Source organism: Lasioglossum baleicum, chromosome 1 (assembly GCF_051020765.1).
Source record: "Lasioglossum baleicum chromosome 1, iyLasBale1, whole genome shotgun sequence".
Taxonomy (NCBI): domain Eukaryota; kingdom Metazoa; phylum Arthropoda; class Insecta; order Hymenoptera; family Halictidae; genus Lasioglossum; species Lasioglossum baleicum.
In genome coordinates this window covers 16,060,643-16,084,608 of record NC_134929.1, presented here as the reverse complement: position 1 = coordinate 16,084,608, position 23,966 = coordinate 16,060,643, and the positions used below count along the sequence as shown (strand labels likewise).

At 39.3% G+C, this 23,966-nt stretch overlaps 2 protein-coding genes across 12 annotated transcripts in view; one reads left to right on the top strand and one right to left on the bottom strand.

The window, feature by feature from the left end:
• The window catches only part of LOC143209741 (clavesin-2), an 11,670-nt gene extending 5,054 nt beyond the window's left edge, over window positions 1-6,616 (bottom strand). Inside the window, exon 1 of one of the 2 annotated variants that reach the window (XM_076425831.1) lies at window positions 6,377-6,616. The gene's annotated coding sequence lies outside the window, so the exon portion shown is untranslated. Of the gene's footprint in view, window positions 1-1,110; window positions 1,502-6,376 lie in introns of those variants that run through there. The other variant, XM_076425824.1, reaches the window with a different exon arrangement.
• On the top strand, window positions 5,400-23,966 carry LOC143209926 (androgen-induced gene 1 protein). 10 transcript variants are annotated; one of them, XM_076426289.1, is made up of 7 exons: window positions 16,683-17,365; window positions 17,924-18,096; window positions 19,029-19,203; window positions 21,393-21,530; window positions 21,605-21,822; window positions 22,343-22,494; window positions 23,644-23,966. In XM_076426289.1, the coding sequence occupies exons 2-7, from the start codon at window positions 18,083-18,085 to the stop codon at window positions 23,682-23,684; spliced, it is 738 nt and encodes a 245-aa protein (XP_076282404.1). In that variant the 5' UTR covers window positions 16,683-17,365; window positions 17,924-18,082; the 3' UTR covers window positions 23,685-23,966. The 10 variants fall into 10 exon arrangements, with proteins under 10 accessions (XP_076282449.1, XP_076282397.1, XP_076282441.1 ...); XM_076426334.1 differs by lacking the exons at window positions 16,683-17,365; window positions 17,924-18,096; window positions 19,029-19,203 and adding exons at window positions 5,400-5,519; window positions 13,337-13,504 and having other exon boundaries at window positions 22,343-23,966; XM_076426282.1 differs by lacking the exons at window positions 16,683-17,365; window positions 17,924-18,096; window positions 19,029-19,203 and adding exons at window positions 5,566-5,803; window positions 13,337-13,504 and having other exon boundaries at window positions 22,343-23,966.

Here is a 23,966-nt window from a genome sequence, read left to right as displayed (position 1 = left end):
GCTTAGCTACAAAATGCGGATAAAATGTGACTTTTATTTCTCGATTGCGCGAAGTTGCAATTACGGTCAAGGAGTCTCATCGATGATTTTCGAACCAATAAACGAACCTATATTTACAAATGATGTATGACGAACGTACCGCAAACACGGCAAGTTAAAAATAGGCGCTCCCACTAAACAAATAAAAAGTTGTTCCTCCGTGGATTATCTCCATGTCTATTTCGCAATAATAATTTCCAGCCGATCTCCGTCATTTCAACAACTCTGGTACCTATTAGATTAGAACCTTTTAAGCGACGCACAAAAGACTAATGATCGCCATTACGTGTTTGTATTTCGTCTTCTTGAAATATGAAATGTTTGCTCCGCAATGTTCTTTATCGACGTTCCGTTCGTTGTGTGTCAGTCGTTCGAATAACTGAAATGCCAGTGTTTATTGAGCGCGTGTGTGTTAACGACAGATGAAAGGCAACGTTCATTAGTGAAACATCAAACAAGACACTGTTGTACGACAGAATGAGTCACTTCTGGGTGAAACACCGCTGAGTCGCGCCGTCTCGGACTCGTTCGCTCGCTAACGTAACCGCTTTGCTGGACTTTTACTTCGCCGAGAACTCGTTCGCGTATGACGAATCTCTGTCTGATTATTATTTCTTATTATCCCCATTGCAGGTCCCTGAACTTTCGATTCAAATTCAACTCCTTCAATTAGATATTCCGACAACCTAGAGCAACTAATTTCGTATGTTTCAAGGTGGAAACGTGGCCCGCGAGTGATTCGAAATCGTCAAAAGTTCGGACACACCGATATACTAGCTTCTGGAATGAAATAACTGGTAATTGAATATAAGAACCCATTAAGGACGCTGCAAACTGTTAATTGGCTTCGCGGTACTGTTCGAGAGCCATTAAGATTATCGTAGCACATAACGAAACACTATTTTCGTTCCATTAACGTTCGCACATTACGGAACACTCTTCCGGTAATCGGCTAATTAGCTGAATTTACAAAGGACTGTTGTGCGACGTGCATGTGCTCGAGCGATAGCTATCAGCGTTCACTGTAAAACGATATCGTACGTAGCGACCGCGAACGTACGTCGAACTTACGTCAAACGATCGTTTGATGGTTAATCAACGATGTTTTCTTTCGGTTTTTCCTTCGGTGTTTCGTTTGCGGCTGTGTCACTGTCGGCGCACACTCTCGATACACACTGACACGTAGAGTTTCTCTCAGAATCGAACTAAGAAGGATCACGGAATGATCGTTCAGTCACTGATCAGTCATTTCTCGATAACCGGCTCGAACGCGCCGAATTCGAGTACAACGGAGACAAAGGATCAACGCGACGGAGGAACCTCGTTGCTCGAGCGGTCACGAGCGAACGGCACGCAATGAAGTCGCCTGTTGCGATTCGCTCGAAAGTGTTAGACCATTGGGAAACAAAGGAGCGAGCGAGACCGACTCAAGGCGAGATGATCGCGCGCTCGGTTGGACAAGGAAAAGGACCGGCGCAACGATGGCCTCGAGTCGCGCCGAGTCCGTTCAACCGCGCGAAACTTTTGCCGTCAGCGGACTGCAGATTCTTATGCAAAATGAAAATACAACAGCTACGTTTGTTTCTGCTTTGAACAATTTTAGTGAGTTGAAAGTACTACAAGAGTATCTTTAGACTCTTTATACGTTTCTGCCGTTTTTCACTAATTTTTGTTAGAAATGCATAAAATCCACAGTCCTTGCACAGATTTATAATCTATAAACTTGTTCGCAGTGTTTCGTCATATTTCATAAAAAATCATGTCCATGTATAGATTTATTCAGATTCTTATGCAAAATGAAAATACAGCAGCTACGTTTGTTTCTGTTTCGAACAATTTTAGTGAGTCGAACATACTACAAGAGTATCTTTAGACTCTTTATACGTTTCTGCCGTTTTTCATTCGATCTACTAATTTATGTTGGAAATGCATACAATCCGCAGTCCATGTACAGATTTATAATGTATAAACTTGTTCGCAGTGTTTCGTGGAATTTCATAAAAAATCATCGAACGTTTACGATCTGGAGGTGAGTAATTCGGATCCAGAAAATTTGTTCGACAACTCGCGAGACGAAGGACGAGGCTATAAGTACCCGTCGCTACTTCAGGATCGAATAAGATCGAAAAAGGAAACAACGAGTCGGAAAAGGATAAGCGTAACGCTATCGATAGGGAGAGGGACGAAGACAGAGGATAACCTGTGCCGACGCAAAACTGTAGGAGAAGAAAGGTTAGCAAACTGAAGAAGGACGAAGAACCGAAAGGAAGGTAGTATGGCGGAGAGACGGACGATGACGAAGGTAGAAAAGGGGCACCGTGAACGTTGAAGAAAGACAAACAGAAGAGACGAAGCCGGTTACCGGTACGGCTGACACCCGATCGTTCTTGTTACGCTATCATGTAAACCTGTCCCCCGAAAAATGCGAGCGTCCGCTAGTAGCGTTGCAGGCAGGTGCATAAAATTCAATTGCATCACTTGTTCGAGAGAGTATAAAGGCACCGGTGCCATTGTTTCGGACACGTTTCCACGATAACGGCGGGGTCGTCTAACCCCCTGCGGGTTACAGGTACACATGCTGCCGTCAGCGGGGCTACCATATTTTAAGAAAGGTAAATCCAGGGCACTTTGTGAATTTACATAATTCGCTCCAGTAAATTACAGCTCTATAGAGCAGTGATTTATTCTTTCGCAGCGGCTCGAGCCGCTTATGTAAAAATGCCGTTCGGTAACACACCGCACGGCAAGACTGACTACGCTGTGGTCTCTCTTCCATTTAATACCGAAAATCATTCATTCAACAGTTACGATTAATTTGAGAGATACCGTAAGCTAAAGTATTAACTGCTACTTAACCACTGATACACTACTGTGCAAAGAAGCATCCAGTATAATCATAAGAAATAATGACAGACAATATCTTTATGTAGAAATTGTATTGTACAATGATTGATTTATTGCATTTAAAGTATTGTCACAGATACATATTACATACAAACTTACAGTATTCTTATTTGATTTTTTACGCTTTTCTATTAAATATGGCCGGGTGCTTCTTTCTTTTGCACAGTAGTGTACGCATCCAATGGATAAGAACATAAATAAATGTGTAAATGGTAAATACTAGGATCTATTTTACCGACAGAACTGAGCGATCATGTTTTTTCCTGGTGTATATAGATCGCAGCAACTTCAAACGATACTAAAGCAACGATTGGCGGACGCGAACGCTCGGCAAATTGCAGCGTTTAAGGGGCTCGCATGTGTGTAAACGGGGCTCGGCACGATTAGCCTCGGTCGTCTCCTTTGCACACCTGTGGCCGGGCTTTCTCAGAAAAATTAATCGAGCAGATGCTTCACGTCCGGTTTTTTGTCAGCTCGGCTAAACCACGGCAACACCCAGGAAACGGCAAGGCCTCGATGGTTTTTCTCCGACGGCAAAATTGCCGGCCGCTTCGCGTGCAAACCGACTCCCCGATTCTTCGGGAAACGTGTCGCGAAATTGCCCGTGATTCGCGAAACGAACCGCCGAGTCACGCAATTATTTCTAACACGACGGCACGATGCACGGTTTTGTACTGACCACAACCAACGAAAATAGAGACCATTGTGCAGCGCTGTACCTTGACGTAACCGTATCGAAAAGTAAACAAATTCTCGTTGTTGATTGTTCTGCAACGACCGTGACGAGCAACGTTGCAGCATGGATTAATTATTGGATCGATTAGTAATCGATGGTTCTTGCAAAATATCCGTGACTTGCCAGAAACTAACTTATTCCGCCAGTGCCGTATCATGGTGATACCGACTTTTCAGCCGGTAAACTATTTGTTTTCGTAAAGTCAATACTAACAATTAGTCAGAAATTGTACACTTTACAGACTGTTTGGTTAGGTGTGTCCTATCGAACAATCTGCTGATTGATATGCAACTGCGTGTACGCTGTATGTATAGGAATGAAATCTTGTTTTATGGCGTGAAACCATTCAATTCTAGAGCCGATCGATTCCGCCAAGGACATGTAATGATATCGCGGTTTAGATTAAGCGGCGTAATCCATAGCTATTTGAGCTGGTGTGACACCACGGCGATACATGTCACCTAACCTACATATGTAATTAAATGCAATTGAGAAATACTTTTGCGGCCCACGTGCATCGCTGGATCCAACAATGAATCGTGGAAAGAAATCGTGAATTGCTGCTGGGAATTCGATAACGTACTACATAGCCCAAACGAGACTCTGATACGCCGGTCGCGAGAATTAACCCCTTTCCGTATCATTTTCTTTACAGTTACAGCTATTAAAACGCCCCCAAAAATTTTTCCCTTTATCCCCAAAAATGTAGAAGAGGAAATAAATGATTACAAACGAATCAAATTTTATGTCATTTAAAAATAAAGGCGTAACATTCATATCTATTAGTAGACTGCGGATCTTTATAGGAAAATGGAATAAATGAAATTCAAAATTGTTGGAATATTTTAAAAATTGAAGATGTCAATATTAGTGACTCGTTAGAATACGGCGAGGGGTTAATCAATGAAATGTAATTGAGAAATAATTTTGCAGGAATGTAAAGCATCGGTTGATCTAGCGAATTAATCGCCAGAGATCATCGTGAATTTCTGTTGGAGATTCGGTAATGTCCAACCGAGACGGTTGGTCCTGGATAACCTTACATTTGAAACGCCGCCGATCGCCAGAACCGGCACGGCAGTTTATAAAATATCACGTGGTTTTGATACTGCATCGCGAGTACAAGTTACCGATTCGTTTTTTTTTTCCTGTTTGCGGTACGCGTTTGCCTCTGTCGAAGGACGAAAACAGATCTGTTCGGGTGACGCCGCCATAGATTACGCAACATAACGGTAGAAGCAAGCGGCGAAGAAAAAGACAGAAGTTACCGGTTTCTTTCGGCGCCGTAAAAGGTGGCTGCAACCCATTTCTCGGGCTTCTGATACGTTACGACGATTTTCGCGTTCATTACAAAATTGAGTTATAAAGCAGCACGTAAAAAACACGTCGCAGCCGACGTTAGCCGACATTTTATTATTTTACGCGCTGCTTTACAGGACTCCTACCATCTTCGGTTCATTCAAAATTGTATAATAGATGACATTTTTTCAAAATAAAAACGATTCTCCATAGCGATATTATTTTTTGGAACTTGTAATAAAGAGTTTTGTGTCATGAATTGTACAGATTATTGCAGTTAAACTGATTGTATAATCTTGTTATTGTTCTATTCCGGTGCATTATTTAAAACGACTTTTTCCTCGCACGGGTTAACGGTGACGAACTATTGGCCATCCAACCGTGAGATCATCTGCGCATTGTGAACAGATACTAGAGGCGTGACAATAAAATGCAGCAGCGTAATAAGCGCGGAGCACTGATCGATTTCCCTTCCGCTTTGACGGAGACATAAAATCACCGAGACACAATACAAACAGAAAGACGAAAAGGAAAGTGCGTGGTATGTAGTTAGTTAATTCCGTTCTTCGAAGAAGGGGAACATAATTACGGTCGGAAAAACTCATAAGGAAGACTTTATCACGGTTCACGTAACTCGGACTCGCTAATTAAAGTATGTACACACACGAACGCGGTACGATCAAACCGAAACTTAAGTACGAGGTGGTTTACGAGTTATGGTTTCGTCGAAATTTATCGAGAGTGATGAAAACAAATCTGGCGCCAACGTTTTCCTGACTTTTGACGGCCGCGAGGCGTACTTGGAACATGGCCGAGTTTTATGGTGTACGTAGGCCTTAGCTATACATACCTGTTTTCTTGACATAATTTCATGCTCGTGAACCTTACGATTAGACTGCGGATCTTTATGCAAAATAAAAATTCTTCCCGTGATGATCTTAATAGAGCAGAAATTATATATTGACGTTTTGAATTTTAAAAATTTTTCAACAATTTCGAATTTCATATACTCAATTTTGCTATAAATGCATAAAGATCCGCAGTTTACTTATAATTTTTCTATGAGTCCCTGATTCAGAATATTTCGTTAGCTGCGTTAATAATTTTATTAGTCTTTGAAAAGTCTCATTTCGAACCTAAATAACCTACCCCACCTTTGTTCGTCATATTCAAAGAAGGGGTTCGCAAACGTGATTGAATGTTTCGTTGTCCCGTTGATTTTGACATCAACGGACAAATTGGTAGAATGAAGAACGATGGTTAATCAATTTCTGACACGAATAATCGAATAAACGTTCAAGGTTTCAGCGGATAGCTACGAAAAGTCATTCGGAATAAAAGGTGTTACGTTCCCTGGCTAGCGTGCGGTGTATGTACTTACTCGTCGTGCATAGTTACCTGTTTATGCTACGTCAACAGCGTAGATCGTATCGAATGACCGTAACCGCATACAGGGCATCAAACTTGTCCGCTTCTTCGTCGAGTATGAAAAATAAAGAAAGCTGTTTCTCGTCGTTCATTCGCGCACACTGGTGCACGACTCCGCGGAAAAATTAGACGCGATGCAATACGTGATCGTTAGTAAACCAGCCGTAGAAAACGTTCGGCGCCAAACTGTCCTTTCGAAACTGTCACCGATTCGATTCTGTTCTAAACCCTCTTACGGAATCTGCGGTTACTAGCTAGAACGTGCATTTCTCTCTGGGTAAAAATGTCCAGGACTGCTTACAATCACAATTAGATTTAAAACAGCGAAAAGGTCGCTACATTATTTTTAAACTATAGAAATTCATCAGGACGGATATAAAGTTCTACTTGACTACCGTTTTCTGCAACCGATACCTAAACATTTTTATTATGCCTAAAGGTCGACAATTTAAGCACAAATGAAATAAAATGAAATAAAATGAACTTATAAGCATTAAATATTTACCTTGTAGAAATTAGTAGGAACAGATACAAATTTCTATTCAGCCCCTGTTTTCTGCAACCACAATTTTTCTTTTTCTTAAAGATCTACAATCGGAGCACAATAAGGTGACTGTCCGCTCAATAAGGTATCACAACAATGTGGTATTACAATATCATTGTAAACTGAGCGTTCACAAAGACTTTATTTCAAAATTTCTAATTTTATGATACGATTCGAGGGATCTGTAATACCGACTCTGAAAAATCAATGATTCCAACGACCTCTACGATAATGACGGTAAGATCGAGAACTATATTCAAACTGAGAAAGCAAGTTTTTGCTGTGAATACGTTTTTTTTATTTTTCTCTTGGCTCGAATTCGCTCCAACCTGTTTGGAGTTTGGACCCGCCTCTACTCGCTTCAGTTAGCTCCTCTGATCCGCTCGGACTCGCTTCGATCCACTTCGGTTCACTTAGGGCCCTCTCAATGAGAGGCTCTCATGTCTCTTTTGATTCACTCGGATTCGTTCCGGTGTAGGTTGGGCCCGATTCGTTCAGTCTGGCTGGGTTTACCTTGGGTCAGGTTTGGTTGGATGTAAAAAGAGATATTTGGAAATGACGTATTTTCTCTTTGGCTACATGATCCGTAGACAGCGGATTTTATGAATTTATGATAAAAATGAGTAGATTCAAATTTGAAACAGGACAAATATTAGAAGAATTTAAAATAATACTGTTATATTATTTTCAACCTGTCAAACGTATTAAGAGAGAAAATAAATTTCTATTTCACTCCAGCTTGTTGCAATTCAAGTAGAAAAAATCCGCTGTCTACTGATGTTTTTGGTTTCTTCCCTTACAAAAATAATAATTAGATTCATACTGCAATTTGAATACTGTGAATAATTACGGCGGAGTTTATGAGAACTGGTCTGGAAAACTTATTGCACAAAAAGAAAATGAAAACATTCGTTTCTCTGATCCTTGAGAGCCAGACACACTATTTGTTTACATTCACTCTCTAGACGACTCTAGAATATACATATAATTGGTTAGGCTCCTCGAGTAATTATTAAAAACCGATTAATTACGGGTACTGTCGTGCATTGTGACCTATACAAACATTTGCATGACGAATCACCTGGCTACCGATTGCAAATTCACATGGAAAAGTTTGTATGACAATGTAAGAACGTTTCAGGAATTATATTTTTTAATCATTTTCGTAAGTTTTTAAAGAAATGTTAAATTGTTATTTTTCTTCTTCCACGTATTTATGTTTGTTATAATTATAAATTCGACGCCGACAAAGGTCGCCAGATAGATATAGTATCGCTCGTGTTGCATTTATCACATATTGCACAAACGAATCATTATCAAATTGCTGAAACAGCAAGTATCGCAAATCCGGGACAGCCGAATGCTTTTTGCAAACATCTAATTTCTGAAACAGCGATGTCATGTTTTCCTTAACCGCACGAGTAATGCAAACACGAGTAAATAACTACAGGAAACTGCATCATTCGAAACTTGAAGCTCTGATACTTGGTTCCAAATCATGAAGTCGTGAATAAAATCATGTAATGATGCGACATAGCGGTCTAGGTGTGGTTGCATTATTGCATGTTAATTATGTAACCTCAGGGGATGCCACACACACACTATGACATGCAAAGACGATGCATTGTACCAAAGACAAACGCGATAATGCATGCAAACCTGTATGCAAACTATATAGCAGTTTTCTTAGTCAATTGAAGTTAATTGCATTGCATTTTCTCTTACGTTAATTAGCTCTTGAATGATTCAATTACGAGAACATTTGCAAAAGAAATTAATTGGTTAAAAACAAACCATCATAATCGATGATGATGCTAAAAATAAGTCATAACTTGATAAAATGATGAGGTGTATTTAATTCTACTGCATATACGCGATTAAATGAAATGTCGTGCTGATTTTGTGCCGCTTTTTTGAAAAATCCACTGTGCGCGGGGGGCTACCGTAACTTTCCGAAAACTTCGTGTTTCTTGCCTGATAGAGTATCGTGCCCAGACGGTATGCACGGGCCACGCAAACAGATTACAAACGCCCGTTGCGAGAGGCCCGGCCGGTACAGAATAACGGCAAATCGGGGGACTGGTTCGAGCGTGGAGCCCAGGCATGACACAATCGGCTGTCAGTGCTCAGTGCAATAACTCCAGCACCATAAAGTGTACGTTGCTTCGCTTCCGTCCGCTCAAACCTGTTAAATTCAACATCAATCGAATAGTCAGTGAGTGTGCGAAACACCGAGATCTCATTACACAGAAGAAGCTGTGATAGAACCTATCGGTGTCCTTTTAGGTAAGCGTCTGCATAGCTCGTGACATCATCCATGTTGGACGAGAGACGTGTGTGCAAATATTAATTAAGTGCCAGCGCCAATTTCTGTCGTCTATCTGTTGCCACAGAAAAGCATTCGAAAGCCTGAACGTTTTGGGATTTTCAGTGTTTTCCTCTTTTTGTGGGGTTTTAGGAGCCATAAAGGGGTTAGGTCCATAAAGAATTATAATCCGCGAAGCAACAATTAGCGATGATGATGAAACTTCAGGAATTGATGATTTAAAAAGCTGTGGATCTTCTAGCAAATTTTTTTATGGAGAATTACAATCGTGAAGTAACTAAAGTACTGCTTAGAAATTAATTGTTGGAGATGGTTAGACAGCGGATCTTTATGCAAACTAAAAATTTTCTTTATTTTCTTTCTTGATATGTTTAATATATATAGTTTGAGAATGATATAACAGCATGTTTGAATTCTTCTAATGTTTTTACTCTTTCCAATTCCACCTACATACTCATTTTTGTCATAAATGCATAAAATCCGCTGTTTAGTGATGGTAAAGTAATTGTTAAGGTTCTCTTTGATGTGTAGCACGATCGTGGACAGCTGACTGGTAGGCTTCTGATAGTTAATTTAAGGTTTAGTTCGATCTTTGGATCTGTTGTAGTTGCACGCATTTGGCGTACGACCAATTGTGCGTGCAATAAGAATCAGCGAACAAGTACATATACAGTGAACAAATACTATTGTACCAATCCAAAATGGTAAATCAGTTAAAATTGTCTGTTGTTTCGTTTCGAACTCGAGATTTTCCTCGCGCGATTAACGGAATGATTGCCCTAATCAAGTCCCGACACATTCCACAGAATCTCACGTTTGTTTCCGTGCCGCGTTGTCCTCGTAACCAAACTATTTCCTTCAATTACAAGCCGAGTAAATGTAACAGAACCCCGTTACGCACGAGACATTGAATTACGTCAGACAAGTGGGACTAGCCAGTAGAACAGTGCGCAGTGTCTTTGAGAACCGATGACGATAAGTATCGCGCGAGGCTTCGCAGACTATCAAAGATGCCACGCGATAACGCATTATTTTCAGTTATCCAAGACTGATTATAACGCGATCCGCTGCTCGTACAACTCCGATTACTCGAGGCTCTGCTGTTAGGATTATAAAAAGGCGATCAGCTAAAAAAAGAATCGAGGCGAATCGAACGAAGATCGGATGCTCCAAACAGTCTGGATTTTGGTTCTAAAAATATCGAAGATGTGGTTGCAACAGATGATCAAACTGCGGCTTTCATACATTTATGGCAAAGAGATTAGTTGATAGAATCAAATTATTTAAGAATGCCGATTCGTTATATTCGGCTTGTTAATATTCTTAAAGTGATAGTAATGATTAGACTGCGGATGTTTATGCAAATTTCCATTTTTGTAGCCGAAGAAGAAAGTGGTACGAAATGAAATCCTTTTTTGTAACATTTGTAGGTTCAAAGTAAATAAAAATCTTACTAAATTCTGCCCGATTTGATACTTCAACATTTTCTGAAAATTTTTGTAAACCATAAATGCATAAACATCCGCAGTCTAGTAATGATTCTTGCAGAGAAAGAATTTTTTATTTTTTCTTTGAAAAAAGACACTGTTGCCTAATCGCGGCTGCGAACGGTGATCTTGATTAATATGTACAGGCATTGAACTTGAACTTAATTAGGGAGTCGGTTTCTGGGTTCGAAACAACGAAATGATTCCCTCGGTGACACGAGGAGAATTTCTGGCCTTGAACAGTGTTAACTGTAAACTTAAAAAAGCCGAATTTGCTGTCGAAGTCTCGTAGTTACGCTTTCGATCTTTTATTCTCACTATGAAATCTGGGAAATATTACTCTTGAAAAGATAAAATTTATCACGTGAGCATCCCGAGGCGCCACTAAAAATTGCTGTATCATTATTCAAAATATTTTCGACATTCTTAGCCCATTTGCATCAAAAGGAAAACAGTTAAGTATTATATGAGTAAATTGCATCCGTTTCGTATGCATAAAATGAGAACAATCATATGTAGAATGGAAATATTCTAGATCGGTAGTTCCGAGCGCAAAGGGTTAATACGTTGGTTAGTCATCTTCAATCGGTATTGATTAGTCCTACTTAACTCTTAATAGTACCTTCATTAGCAATGAGTTAAGTCTGAGGTCCGAATTTGGTTATACAGGGTGCCTAAATAATGTTGTATATCCTTGAAAGTTGTTCTCGGGATTATTTGAAGTAACTTTTGTCCTTTCCGAAAATCTTCTCCGCGGCTTTATTAAGGAGTTATTAAAGAAAAACGAGGACCGATCAGAGCGCGGTTACAGCGGACGAGTTTCAGCTCGGCCAATACCGACGTCACGCTCGAATCCGTCCGCTGTAGCCGCGCTTTAATTGGTCCGTGTTTTTATATGACCTCGCATTATGTATTATATTAACACTAAAAATTGATGATATGTGAATATCCATCCCGATATACAGGGTGTGTCCGAATAGCATGTACTAGCGGGCACGAGGTGGTTTCTTATGAAAAAATAAAATTTTATTCCAAATTTTGTTATTTTTTCATAAGGAACCACCTCGTGCCTGTTAGTACATGTTATTCGGCCGCACCCTGTATATTATTTATTCTGCGCAACCTATCCGATTCCTAAGAACCAATGAATTAATAAATTTCAATAAATCCATAAAAAAATATACATATACTCCATGTACCTACATGTCGTGGTTTCTAGACTGAGTTAAAGCCTTAATTGTCATTGCAATCTTAAAACAGTACCACTAATAGTATAAAAATAGCATAGCACGCGAGTTACATGTAATCTACATTATATACAAAAAATCTATTTACAAGACGTAAAGAATTGATTAGACAGTATAATGAGCGGCAAAATGTCATTCGTCATTGATTGTCGGACTTTTTCAGTATCCATCGCGGTTTTAACAGCAACCAGTTACGTTGTATCGGAGACGGCAGCGATAAAATATGTATTTTGCTGATGAACCTGATCAAAGTTCAACGTGATTGAACATAATATTTACTTGTTGACCGTGGGCGGCTTTGATTAATTGAATTCGGAAACACCAAAACATCCGTAATCAGTGTTGCGTGCTTTGATAAACATTTAAATCTATTCAATAAAAGTTAACCGTTCAATTTACTTCCTAATTAAAAAGAAATATTAAGATCGCCGGAAATCATTTCTGAAAGAACCCGCGGTATTTGTATCATTTAATACTTCACCTGCCGGAAGTTATTAATGATCCATCGTAATTAACCAGTAGGTAATGCAGGATTTTTTGTAAACTATGCTCTGAGTGCCACACTTTTTCAAGATCATTACTTTAAAAAAACGTAATAACGCACATAAATTTCTTTTAGTGGCAGCATAGTCAAGAAAAAGATATCACCATTACTGATACACCTAATGCCTAAAATAAATGTATTGTTTTTACATATTATCGAAAATAAAAAATTTCATCTGCTTTACAAGTTGATCAAAAAATTCCCAAACAACCATGGCTGATTTTGTATAACCCGGGGTGAAAATTCATTCTACGTTCTGATTCAGACACTGTACAGTGTCCTGCTTCTCCGTTACTGTATTATTATCTCGACGAGGGTCAAAGTGTGAAATTACAGTTAAATTGGGGTGAATAATGAATAATGATTTTAGGATTTTTCGTGTTACGTGTGGGTGGGTGTTACACTTTGTATGAGGGTGAACATGTGAAATTACAAGTGAAGCACGATTTATTTGAAAGTATGAAGTGAAGTAGGGTGAATAGTTATTTCAGGATTTTGACGCAACTGTTTTTAGAGAACAGAGCGCGTAAGGGTGAAACATTGTGGGTAGCGTGTAAAGGTTGACAGAAAGCCCGAAAAAAAGTATTGTTGCGTAGAACGGTAGGAAGCCATTCGAGCTATTGATTGCCGATTGTCAGTTGAACCTAACCTACAACGTCATCATTGCCTAAAACCGAGGCGAGAACATGGGGGGTTGCAGAGGCAGTCGTGGCAAGCTCAGCAAAAGACGGCCAGCTTTGAAATGGACGCACCCGTTTGACAAAGTCCTATCTGTTTTCCAGCGGTTCAGCGACATGGCGTACACGTTAAACCAAATCGTCCATACGTCAATGTTCTTGACGTATGTGTTCTCACTGTTCAAAGCATTTCACCTGGAATTTCCGCGTCAAAATGCCACCGTCACAGACTTCGACCCGGGGATGTTGAAATTCATGACCATATGGAATTTGGTAAGTCGTCGCTTCTTTAATTCTTTCAGCATTATACTTTCACGAATTTCAAAATACAAAATATATATTTACATTCACGGTTTCACCGAGCCGAGGATTTCAAAATGACATGCGTCGAATACCTATCGATTGTGTTATTTTTCCAGCGAATCTGACAATTTTGTCTTTGTGGGAAAACAGTGTTTGAATTTCTGTGACAATAGTTTTGTTGTTGTTGTGGCGGCATCTGCCAATCGTAACCACGTAAATTAGAAATGTTAAAAGGTTTTGCTTCGTCTAGAATCGCATACATTGCTCGCGAAGTGTGAACATAAATTCGAAACGCTCGTGTTCATTCATTTCTTCAGCCATTTATTGTTTAATCGTGTGTTTGTTGTGTTTTTCGCGAGAATTCGTTACCAAGGGTGAAGTATTTTCCTCTACGATCTTTTATATCGTGAAAATTCCCATAGATGGCGCCACAGTTTGCAATGAATTTTCATGTCTCTTAAAATATTTGTATGGGACCTGTGAGATGCGAGATTTTCATCATGCGTTCGTCCTTTATGACGGGGCTTTTTTTTTATCAGAATGAAAATGTATATCTATTAATGTTAATCTGGAAATGGAACTGGTTTTAATAAGTATCCGGCATCGCGATACCGATATCAGTGTCATTATTAAACGCGCGTGTTGCACGTATTACGTGTTCCTTGACATGCATTACTACGCTGTTCATTGTTTGAATAACAATGTAGTACAAACTCATTTTCAATACAGTGTCACTCGAATCGGAACGACTCCAATACCTGTCGATTTAATCGACTGTATACATATAGTGGGATTGATATCGAATGCGTTTCTATATCGTTCTTTTTATTTATCTCGGTAAATCAAAGCCATCCGAATAACTTTTACATCTTTTAACATAGGAAAAAATGTTTCAGACAAAAGTTGTTTGGTTTCAAAGGTCCCATTACGTGGTGTACATAACTTTTTTCCAGGTGGTGGTTCATAGGATATTTGAAGATCAACCTAGTTTTTAAAAATCGAACCACATATTATTGAACTCCTAAAGTTTGTAGCCCTTCGCGAGACAATTTCAACGACATAGTCATTCGAAGTCATTTAAGGTTAGAAACAAGTACAGTAAATGCTTTAGGCAATGTTCCATTTAAAAAAAGAACTGGATTGACCTTCAAATCTACTAAGCACCTCCACCAAACAACACACTTTTGTCCGAATAATTTGTTCCTATTTCAAAAAATGTAAATAAGTAGAACTTATTCAGGTGGCTTGTCTTAAGTGACTCGTCCTCTACTTATTGTAGATACAGGTTACAATACGGCGTGATTCGTTTTATTAACCGATACAAAGCCGGCCTTGTAAGTAATAATTGACTAGCGTTAGACAACTTACGACAATCTATACATTATAACTATCGCCGCTGCTCTTCCCGCGCACGTATCCGCAGTTGCCACGTGCATAATTTGTTTACGTTTGGTGTCTCGTCTCGTCGTACGGATTTCATGCGTTCACGACAAAAATAGATACAAAATGGAATGTCGTAGCAGTCGACTATCGAACGAAAAAAATAAATTTCTACTTAACTTCTGTTTCATACACTCGATGCAGACAATTTGTATTTTTCAGCAATATCCACAGTTCATTGATAACTCACTGCGAGTTACATAATACAGTTTTTAACAATGTATGTAGTATGTAGGTGTAGAAGCATTACATTGCAGTCTACATACAGCTGTTAGATACAAGTAGTTCAGATCCTAACCTTTGCGCCTACTTAGAAGCAGTGCGAGTTCAAGTGATTCAATGAAGACGCGTGATTGCAGGCGTTCCATAATAACAAGATCGATGCACATTTTCGCGTACGATGTGATCGATTCAAATAATTTACTAATCCTAATCGCTTCGTTCAACCGTTCGAACAAAATTCTTGTGTGTATCGGGCCTTGATTTTTCGCGATTCAAATTACGAAAAAGACGTTGGTACGTTCAGGACTAAATGTCAGGGATATTTCGACTGGTTCGAAGGACTCTGTGGTATAAGTGTTATGCAATAGGGGACAGCGAAGATCACGTAACACATTGCTGCAATCGTTTCCTTGTAGTCTTCGATGTCTTCCGCTTTGCCACATGTGTTAGCAAAATCGATCCTGGCTTTCAAACTCTAATTATGTAGAAAGCACCGGTTCGAGCAAGCTTGTCCATAAATGTGTGATAATTTAGCTGTTTACGGTCCTGTTTATAGAAATTGAACAGTGGAATGGATTTTTATCTCCTCATGCACAAGAAAACCGTCACAAATAAAAAAATACAAATTTCGCAGAAAAACGCTTCAAACTCCTTTGATAGTTTAACCAGCTGTAGCTGCAAGTAAAAACAAATAATAATTATATTTAGAAAATTAAGAAAATTAGAGTTGTGACATTTTTCTTCAAATATACATGTAGTAATTGATACTTTGTGTGATTTCACGAGATAGAAAACAAAAGAAGGAGTTGTGAGGTTTTTCTCGTGCATGAGTGACATATTGGTTTCCCAATGCAATCATTTTTACCAGAACTAAAAACCATTACCAATTCATCGCGCACCAGGCTCGCGCAGATTGAGGGACGCAACCTAGATTTTTCTCTCTTTCTGGATCCTTATCCATTTCGTACACGCCCCCAATGTCCCTTCATTTATTCCTGTCCTATTTCCACGCTGCACCATATACCCTGTTTATTTACTTACCGATGTCAATGCTCTCGTTATCGGAAAAAATAAAATTCCGAGTCCCGCGAGCACGGTCACCGTTAGAAAGCAATTTAGAAGTCGATCATAGAACATCGACATGTTACACTGGTTTAAAGTGTTTAAAGTACAAAGAAAATATCAAATGGAAATTATCTGTTGCGCAGTCCACCAAAATCGTGTTATGTATTCACTCATAAAGATAAACAATATTTCTGGGTAGACTTTGAAACAACTGACGAATGACAATATCCCTGGAATTTAATATCATCTGGAATATTTTAATTTAATTTTAATTAAATTCTCTCTCTGAAATACCTGCAAATATTATATAAAATGTAATAAATAGACTGCAGATCTTTATACATTTACAGTAAAATTGGGTAGATGAAATTCAAAATTGTTAAAAAATTACAAAGAATTGAAGATATCAAATATATGATTTCCCCTCTTTTGAAATCATTAAGGGAAGAAATAACATCCAATTTAGTTTGTATTTCTTGCAATCTATGTAGACAATTTTCATTTTGCATAAAGATACTATTAACAATAAATATCGTCTAATAACAATCGAATAGTACAAAAATTTCAACGATAAGTGTCCACATACTTTTGAGCGGGGTGTAGGTCGTGGTTTTTGGTTACATACATAGAGGGGTTTAAAATGAACGAGTTGAGATAATATTGTGTTGTGCGCAATTGATAGCTGAAGGCAGAAACAATGTGGGAAGCTGTGCTTTTCCGATTGTGTTGAAATCTCTGGTGCTCCAGTGGTTGTGCTGGTAGCAAACATAGAATGGCAATGACGTCCACAGGGTCGTCCACACTAAATAGATACTGGCGCGTCTTCTCCCGCTTATTGTTAGTGTGTACGTTTTTGCCTCCTCTCGCAGAATCTCTATCCTCATCCTCGTCGCTCTATCGTTTGCAGCAACGTGGTTTCTGGTCGGGGCTCCTCTGGATTGCAGGCTTCACGCACATGCCGAGCTATTTCTCTCTTTCTCTCGGCCTCTGCATTTTCGCTGATCCGTCAGTAAGTCGCGGACCATCGTCGCGGTCGATATCGTTCTGTAGTAGGCCGTACATGTGACCGAAAAAAGCCGGATTCTATCATCGATAAATCGAACCGTAAATTGAACCATTTCCGGAAAACCAATAAAACTTGAAAACCCGTGAGATAACGTTTTTTTTTTTTGTTTTTTTTCATCGCCAGCGATACGAACGTGTCCTGTTCGCTGGAAATAGTGTACTAACGGACGTGCTGCTGGTGAAACTGATAGATGATACTCGATAACAGTAACCCGTTGACACAGCTTATCTCCGGAAAAATGTTATCCCCTTTCTCGTTCTCTTCTCTGTGGATAGCGCGTGGGAACTGCATTCTTATTCTTTCATTTCTGCTGGAAAAATAACAAAAATTTCGAGTCTGTGAATAGTTTCGAGGAATAGATAGGAGTTTCGTGCAGTTTAGTACAGAGTAGGCCAATAATACTGTCCAACACCAAAGTTCCACAATTACTGTTGGGTGGTTCTTATAAAGTTTTTTGCGTTGATTCCGAATCTGTCCTTAATTTTTCTCCTAGACGCACAGTTTTTGAGAAACATAGCTTTGAAAAAAAACATATTTTTCAACTTTAAACAAATATTGTGATATTATGATAAAAGATATTGAATTGTTCTTTACAGTAAAAGATTCTGTAGACTTTCCCGAATGCAGTGAAATATAAAACAGATTTTCAAAATTTAAGAATATTATAAAGAAAACTGTTGGACAATGAAATAAATTGTTATTCAACTTCTGTTTCCCGAAACCGACGCAGAACATTTTTATTGTGCATAGAGAATATGAACGAAAATGAGTAGGTGTAGTTTAAAGCATTAAAAACATTACATAAATTTAAAAATATTTTTATATTATGTTCAACGTATTGAACATATTAACACTAAACCTACCGACCATCAAAAGTGACTAATGTGTATAGTATTATAAAAATAACAAGATTTTTATTTATATTTTGTGTGATTTTTATTACAATTTTTATACTGGAGTCAAACATATATTCAATAAATTCCCATGAAAACACCATTACAATTTCAATAATTGTCAAATAAAAAATGGGTCATTTGACCCTTCGTGGTAGGTTTAGTGTTAAATAAATTTCTGTCACTCCGGTTCGTTGAAATCCAGGTGGAAAATTTTTATTATGCATAAAGATCCGTTGTCTAATTATTATGTAGAACATCGAAAAATAATATCGAGATTATCGAAATCCTCATCGAAAAAGTGACTGTAATCAGGTATTGTGAGCAAAGTTGAATGAACGCGCGGCTAATTGGACTATTTTCAGTGTGCGTAGTAGTGAGTTGGTCGCGCGCGACAATGACTCTAATTTTAAATATTCATTTGCGAATTCACGGTTGGTCGTTAAGTACGTCGCCCCCGGAAGAAAGTTACGTCCCGCCACCGCGAAACCGAGGGATTCGAAAGAAAGGAGAACGAGAAACCGGTCAACAGTTTTTCAGTCATTTATTTTTATTCGCTTCACTGCCGGCTGACAGGGACGCGATAACCACAACAAACGTGCTGTAAAAACGTCGAGCAAATTGCATAGGCGTAATCGACTGCCAAAGAAATTCTGGGATCAGGGTAGACAGCTATCGTGCATTCGACATGTAGAATCTATTTTACGAGGAACCTGTTTATCATTCTGATGTTTCAAATCGGAAGCTCGCCCGTCTCGTTGGTACACTGACGCGATAGATTGTTGTCGAAATTAAACACGATTTTCAGACCACAGAAAATGATGATGCGGGAAGGCTTACTGGCCGTGTTCCACGTGATCGCGAGCGTGCAATCCGTTTTCACGACGTATTACGGGTTCTTTGTGCTGGACGTGCCCCCGGATGTATCCAAAATGTTTGCCGGATACGCCGGGAAGTTTAAGTTCCTTACGTTCTGGAACCTGGTTAGTATTGCATCGCGTAAATGTATTCAAGTTATTTCAGAGAATTATTGCACAGAAGGTTCCAAGAACAAATCATCAATATGTATTTTGAATTGAGCCAATTGTTCAAGGCACTGGTGAACACGCGTAGTCGAATGTTGGCAAACATTAACATTAGGTAAAAAAATCACCAGTTCACTTTAAAGTCCATTTTTCTGCACTGCAGAATGATCTTAACACGTTGCAGATGAGTGACGTCCACAACCCCGCTATCTACTTAAAGTTAGTAAAATTAATATATAGCCAGAGTAAAAAAACAGCACAATACTCGGAGAATCCATAATTTTTTCCGGTAATTTGCTTGAATGTTTCGTGAAATATCATATTTGATAAAACATTTTTACGAGGAACGAATGTGACTATTTTTTCAATTACGTTCAAATTATATCGCGTTTAGCGTTAAGAAAAATGCCACAAATAAGTTGGTGAAAGTCCCATAAAAAAATAATGCAGAATAAAGAAGTTTTGTAATTGTACGCTCCGCAGAGGAGAGTGTTCCGATTTCCGATATGGCCCAAGATTTCTCGCGCATGCGTGGGCAAAACAGTAACGTATCTATTATGATGAGGTAGTAGAGCCCTGCGCCCTGAGACAGTTATATTGGCGCAAAAGTACCAAAACAATCTGTTCCGGACAAAAAAACTTCAGGACGTGTCCTACAAGTTACAAAATATACACAAATACTCAAGGTACCCCATTTTATCGAGAATCTTACTTTACTGAGGCTGAAAGCGCCACCATCGCGCGAGAAATCTTGGACCATATCGGAACACTTAGTGGAAACAGTGTTGGGATGTTGGGATATTGCACGGTTTTTTCGCGCATGCGCGACGATTTTAGCGTCAGTAAAGTACAAAGTGAGGTATGTACCTTACAATTAGTCACCCCGCATAATTTCGCAAAATTTTGTTTTCCGATTTTCAAATATGGATGTTCAACATGCGTATATTATATTAAAATTTAATATGTATGTACATATAATATGTAATATATAAACTTCTGAACTCTTCCGGTACTTTCCTACCGGTAATAGTTCCCCACTACATTCCCCGCAAACTTAGGACGCAATACACACTTTCCTATATTTGGTCGCGCATGCGCGAAAAAACCGTGCAATATCCCAACACTGAGTGGAGAGGGTAGATGAACTGACTAACGTAAGATCGTACAGCTTCGTCCCGCTTACAATTAGATGAAGACTTTACAATTATACTCACAGCGAGTCGCGACTGTCTTTTATAGATTCCGAGCAACAAGAAACGTAATAGAAGTTTCTAGGCCCTAGGCTCTCGTCCATGCATAAGAGTATAATTACAGGAATTAATTAGACGTGAAGATATAACGAGTAGTGTGCGAACTGTCTCGGTTCGTCCTTGAATCAAAGAGGTACACCGTTCAAGTACCTGCCATTGAAGCATGAACCGTGTGAATCGAGTATTCTTGATTTCTTACACGCACACTAATTGATTTCGGAAGTTTATGAGACGGGTTAGGAATTTTCTCTTCAACGAATGAACAATTAGGCATTGCAGCTGGTGAAGATTTGAACCAGACAATTGAGTACGCTCGTGGCCATTCGCCGCCAGTTAATTATTTTATGATCACTTCACGTTCATACTGCGAGAGCTATGCTATCCAAAGAGTGGCGAGCTCAATTGCTAAAACGCCGCTCCAAGCAAACTCTAAATTACAGCACGCGACGTGATACAACCAGCTAATATTACAGCGCATAAAATTTTTCCATAGAACCGGTTTATAATATTTGTTATTGATTAAGTCGCTGGAAATTAACGACCTACTCATCTGTATCGTAAAATAATTTTAGAAATAGCTACAGCTCGGATTTGTGGGTAAAAATTAAAATTATTTGCATCAATTGCGAGAGAGGAAGATTGAATGATGAATTTATTCCAGAATACGAGATGCTTGTCTCAGCACTTTTTGCGAATAATTTGTAAATACGGCCGCAGAGGAAACCGTCCATAATAATGCCGACAATCACAAATTATTGTGTTGAATTCGTGTCAATTTAATCATAAATGCAAACATGCAAGCTAGATATTTATATATCTAGATATCAAAATAACGATGTTTTTCATAGTTGCGACCTTTAATCGATGTCGTAACCAATCCATGCCTGTCTATTTCAGATTCTCCAAGCAATATTCTTCTTAATATGCATGCTGAACGATTGGTTTGGCACGAACGCCGTCAACCCGAAGAAACCGCCCTTAATTCGCAAGTTCAAGGACTTTCTGCACGCGTCTCTAGGCTTTCCGATAGCTACGGTAATTATTCTGATCAACGAATATTTTGTTCAACTTTATAACCGCTTATTTATTGATATATGGTTTTGTTGCAGTTCGTAACGATAGTGTTCTGGAGTCTGATGTTCATAGATCGCGAATTAGTATTCCCGAAGGTGCTTGACCCCTATTTCCCATGGTGGTTGAACCATCTGATGCACACGATGGTGTTCATCTCGACGTTGATAGAAATGATCATGGCGCCGAGACAGTATCCGCGACGACTGGTTGGTGTGGGCACCGTTGTGATCTTCGGCTTCGGCTACTTAGTTTGGTATAAACATTGCAAACATGTTGATACATGCTTTAGATGAGACTGTGTAAAAGCTACTTCCTCTAATTTTTCTTTCAAAATTTCTTCTGCAGCACATTAAGAGGGTAGACTCAAAGATGAGGGTTTTCAGTAGTCAAACGAGCTAGATCAATCTAGGCCGCAATGGCCCACAAACGACCTATTTTTACGATGCATAATTTGCATTATTCAGCAGCATGTAGCTGTCGCGGCTTCATGAAATAATTACATGCAAAGCGTTATGCTTCCGAATAATGCAAATTACGCCTCGTAAACGTAAAAAATTTATCTAGCGCTTCCGACTATTGAAAAACCCAATCTTTACATTATCGAGAAATGAGAAGGCGCATGCCTCACCCCTGCAATCCCAGAAAAACGAGTCTACCCCGTTAAAGAACTATGAAAATTCAGAGGGGAAGCTTTTCTGCAACTACAATATTTTTAATGGCTTTCTACAGCCATTGAGATCAAAGAGACTCGATTTTACATAGGAAAATTTCAGGGTGCACGTGATCCATTACAAAAGCGGTATCTGGGTGTACCCGTTGTTGCCCCTGATGTCGGTTCCAGTGAGGATGCTGTTCATGACGTCGATGATTGTCGTCAATGCAATCTTGTATTTCGTGGGGGAGGCGATCGACAACTTCGTTTGGGGTAACGAACACAATAAACAACAACAAAAGTCTCATGTCAAGAGCAAGTAGCCTCGCCCGGTGGTTAGTCGCTGCCTTCGATCATATTCGACCTTCTCCGGGGTGGTGGTGAATAAAACAAACCCAAACAAAACATTCTCTACCCCTCATACCCCATGCGCTATCCCCGGTTCAGTCATTTGATACCAATAATATACTCGTACTGTGCATGCAAAGACGGAAACGGCGCGTGACTGTTTACAAACGAACGAACTAAAGAAAAAAAACCATTTTCAAAAAGTCTAGAAAGAAACGGAACACACGCTCAAGGTAACGAATGAAATGCGGTCTTTCTGGTAAATCGCTCGCCGAGGATTGCGCGGCTGCTGAAGCATGTATGTTATGATCTCATGTGGTTTCTGTCTCATATGCGCGCTGCAAAGGGGAAAACTAATTGTAACTCTGACACACTACACACTGTACAGTGCCTGATTATTCGTTCCGATGTAAATAAACTGAGAGCATTGGGAACATCATACACGAACGTACGCTGCCGCGCCTGAGTGTTGGAACCCCGTTGAGATTATTGTGGAAACGTTAACGGTAAATATATCGACCATCGTCGCGTATCGACACTAAACCTACCACCACCGGTCAACATAGCCGGTCCCAGATTTTTTATTTTACAATTATTGAAATAATAAAAATGATTTCATAAGAAATGATTGTATAAGTATCTTTAGTAGAGCACGCATTACAATAGGAACCGCACAAAATCTAAATAAAACCAATCTTGTCATTTTTATAAGGGAACATGTTCCAGTTAGTTTTAAGGCTCGGTAGGTTTAGTGTTAAAGCAAGTAACAGATTAAAACAGCGTTTCAATGCTTAGGGGGCGGCGGGATGAATTAACGTACACGCGATACAATAGACGGCCATTCTTTTTGTACGGTCGACGACCTTCGTGATCATGACAATAAACATGGAAAGTACTGAACGGAATACGTGAATGGGAGGACACATGGTACGGAGAAACAACGAACTGTGTTTACGTGTGTGACTTATACATGTGTGTTTCGCGTTTTGGAGGAGCGTATGTTATACAGACACCATTCTCTGCATGCTATTCTTTCTCGAGATTAAAACCGGGATCTATTTGTACCGAGTATAGGGAAAAAATACGTTGCGGAAAGTGACCGACCAGTTTGGTGAAGGTGAGAGAGAGGATCATCAAGAGGACCGGCGACGTTTCGCAGACAGAGAGAGTAGAGAGAAAGAAATATGAGTAATTACTGAGGTTGACGCAGGTTGACGCCACAATGGGTTTCTGAAAGGACAAGCTTCCCTTTAAAGCGAAAGCCAGAATCAAATTCGACTGTTACCCCTCCCCCATTTTTGTATAGTGTACAAGGATAAGAACACTTAGCGGACGAAGAATTTGTTAATACCTTTTGTTATGTCTAGACAAAGTTGAATAAAAATTGTTATTTTCGA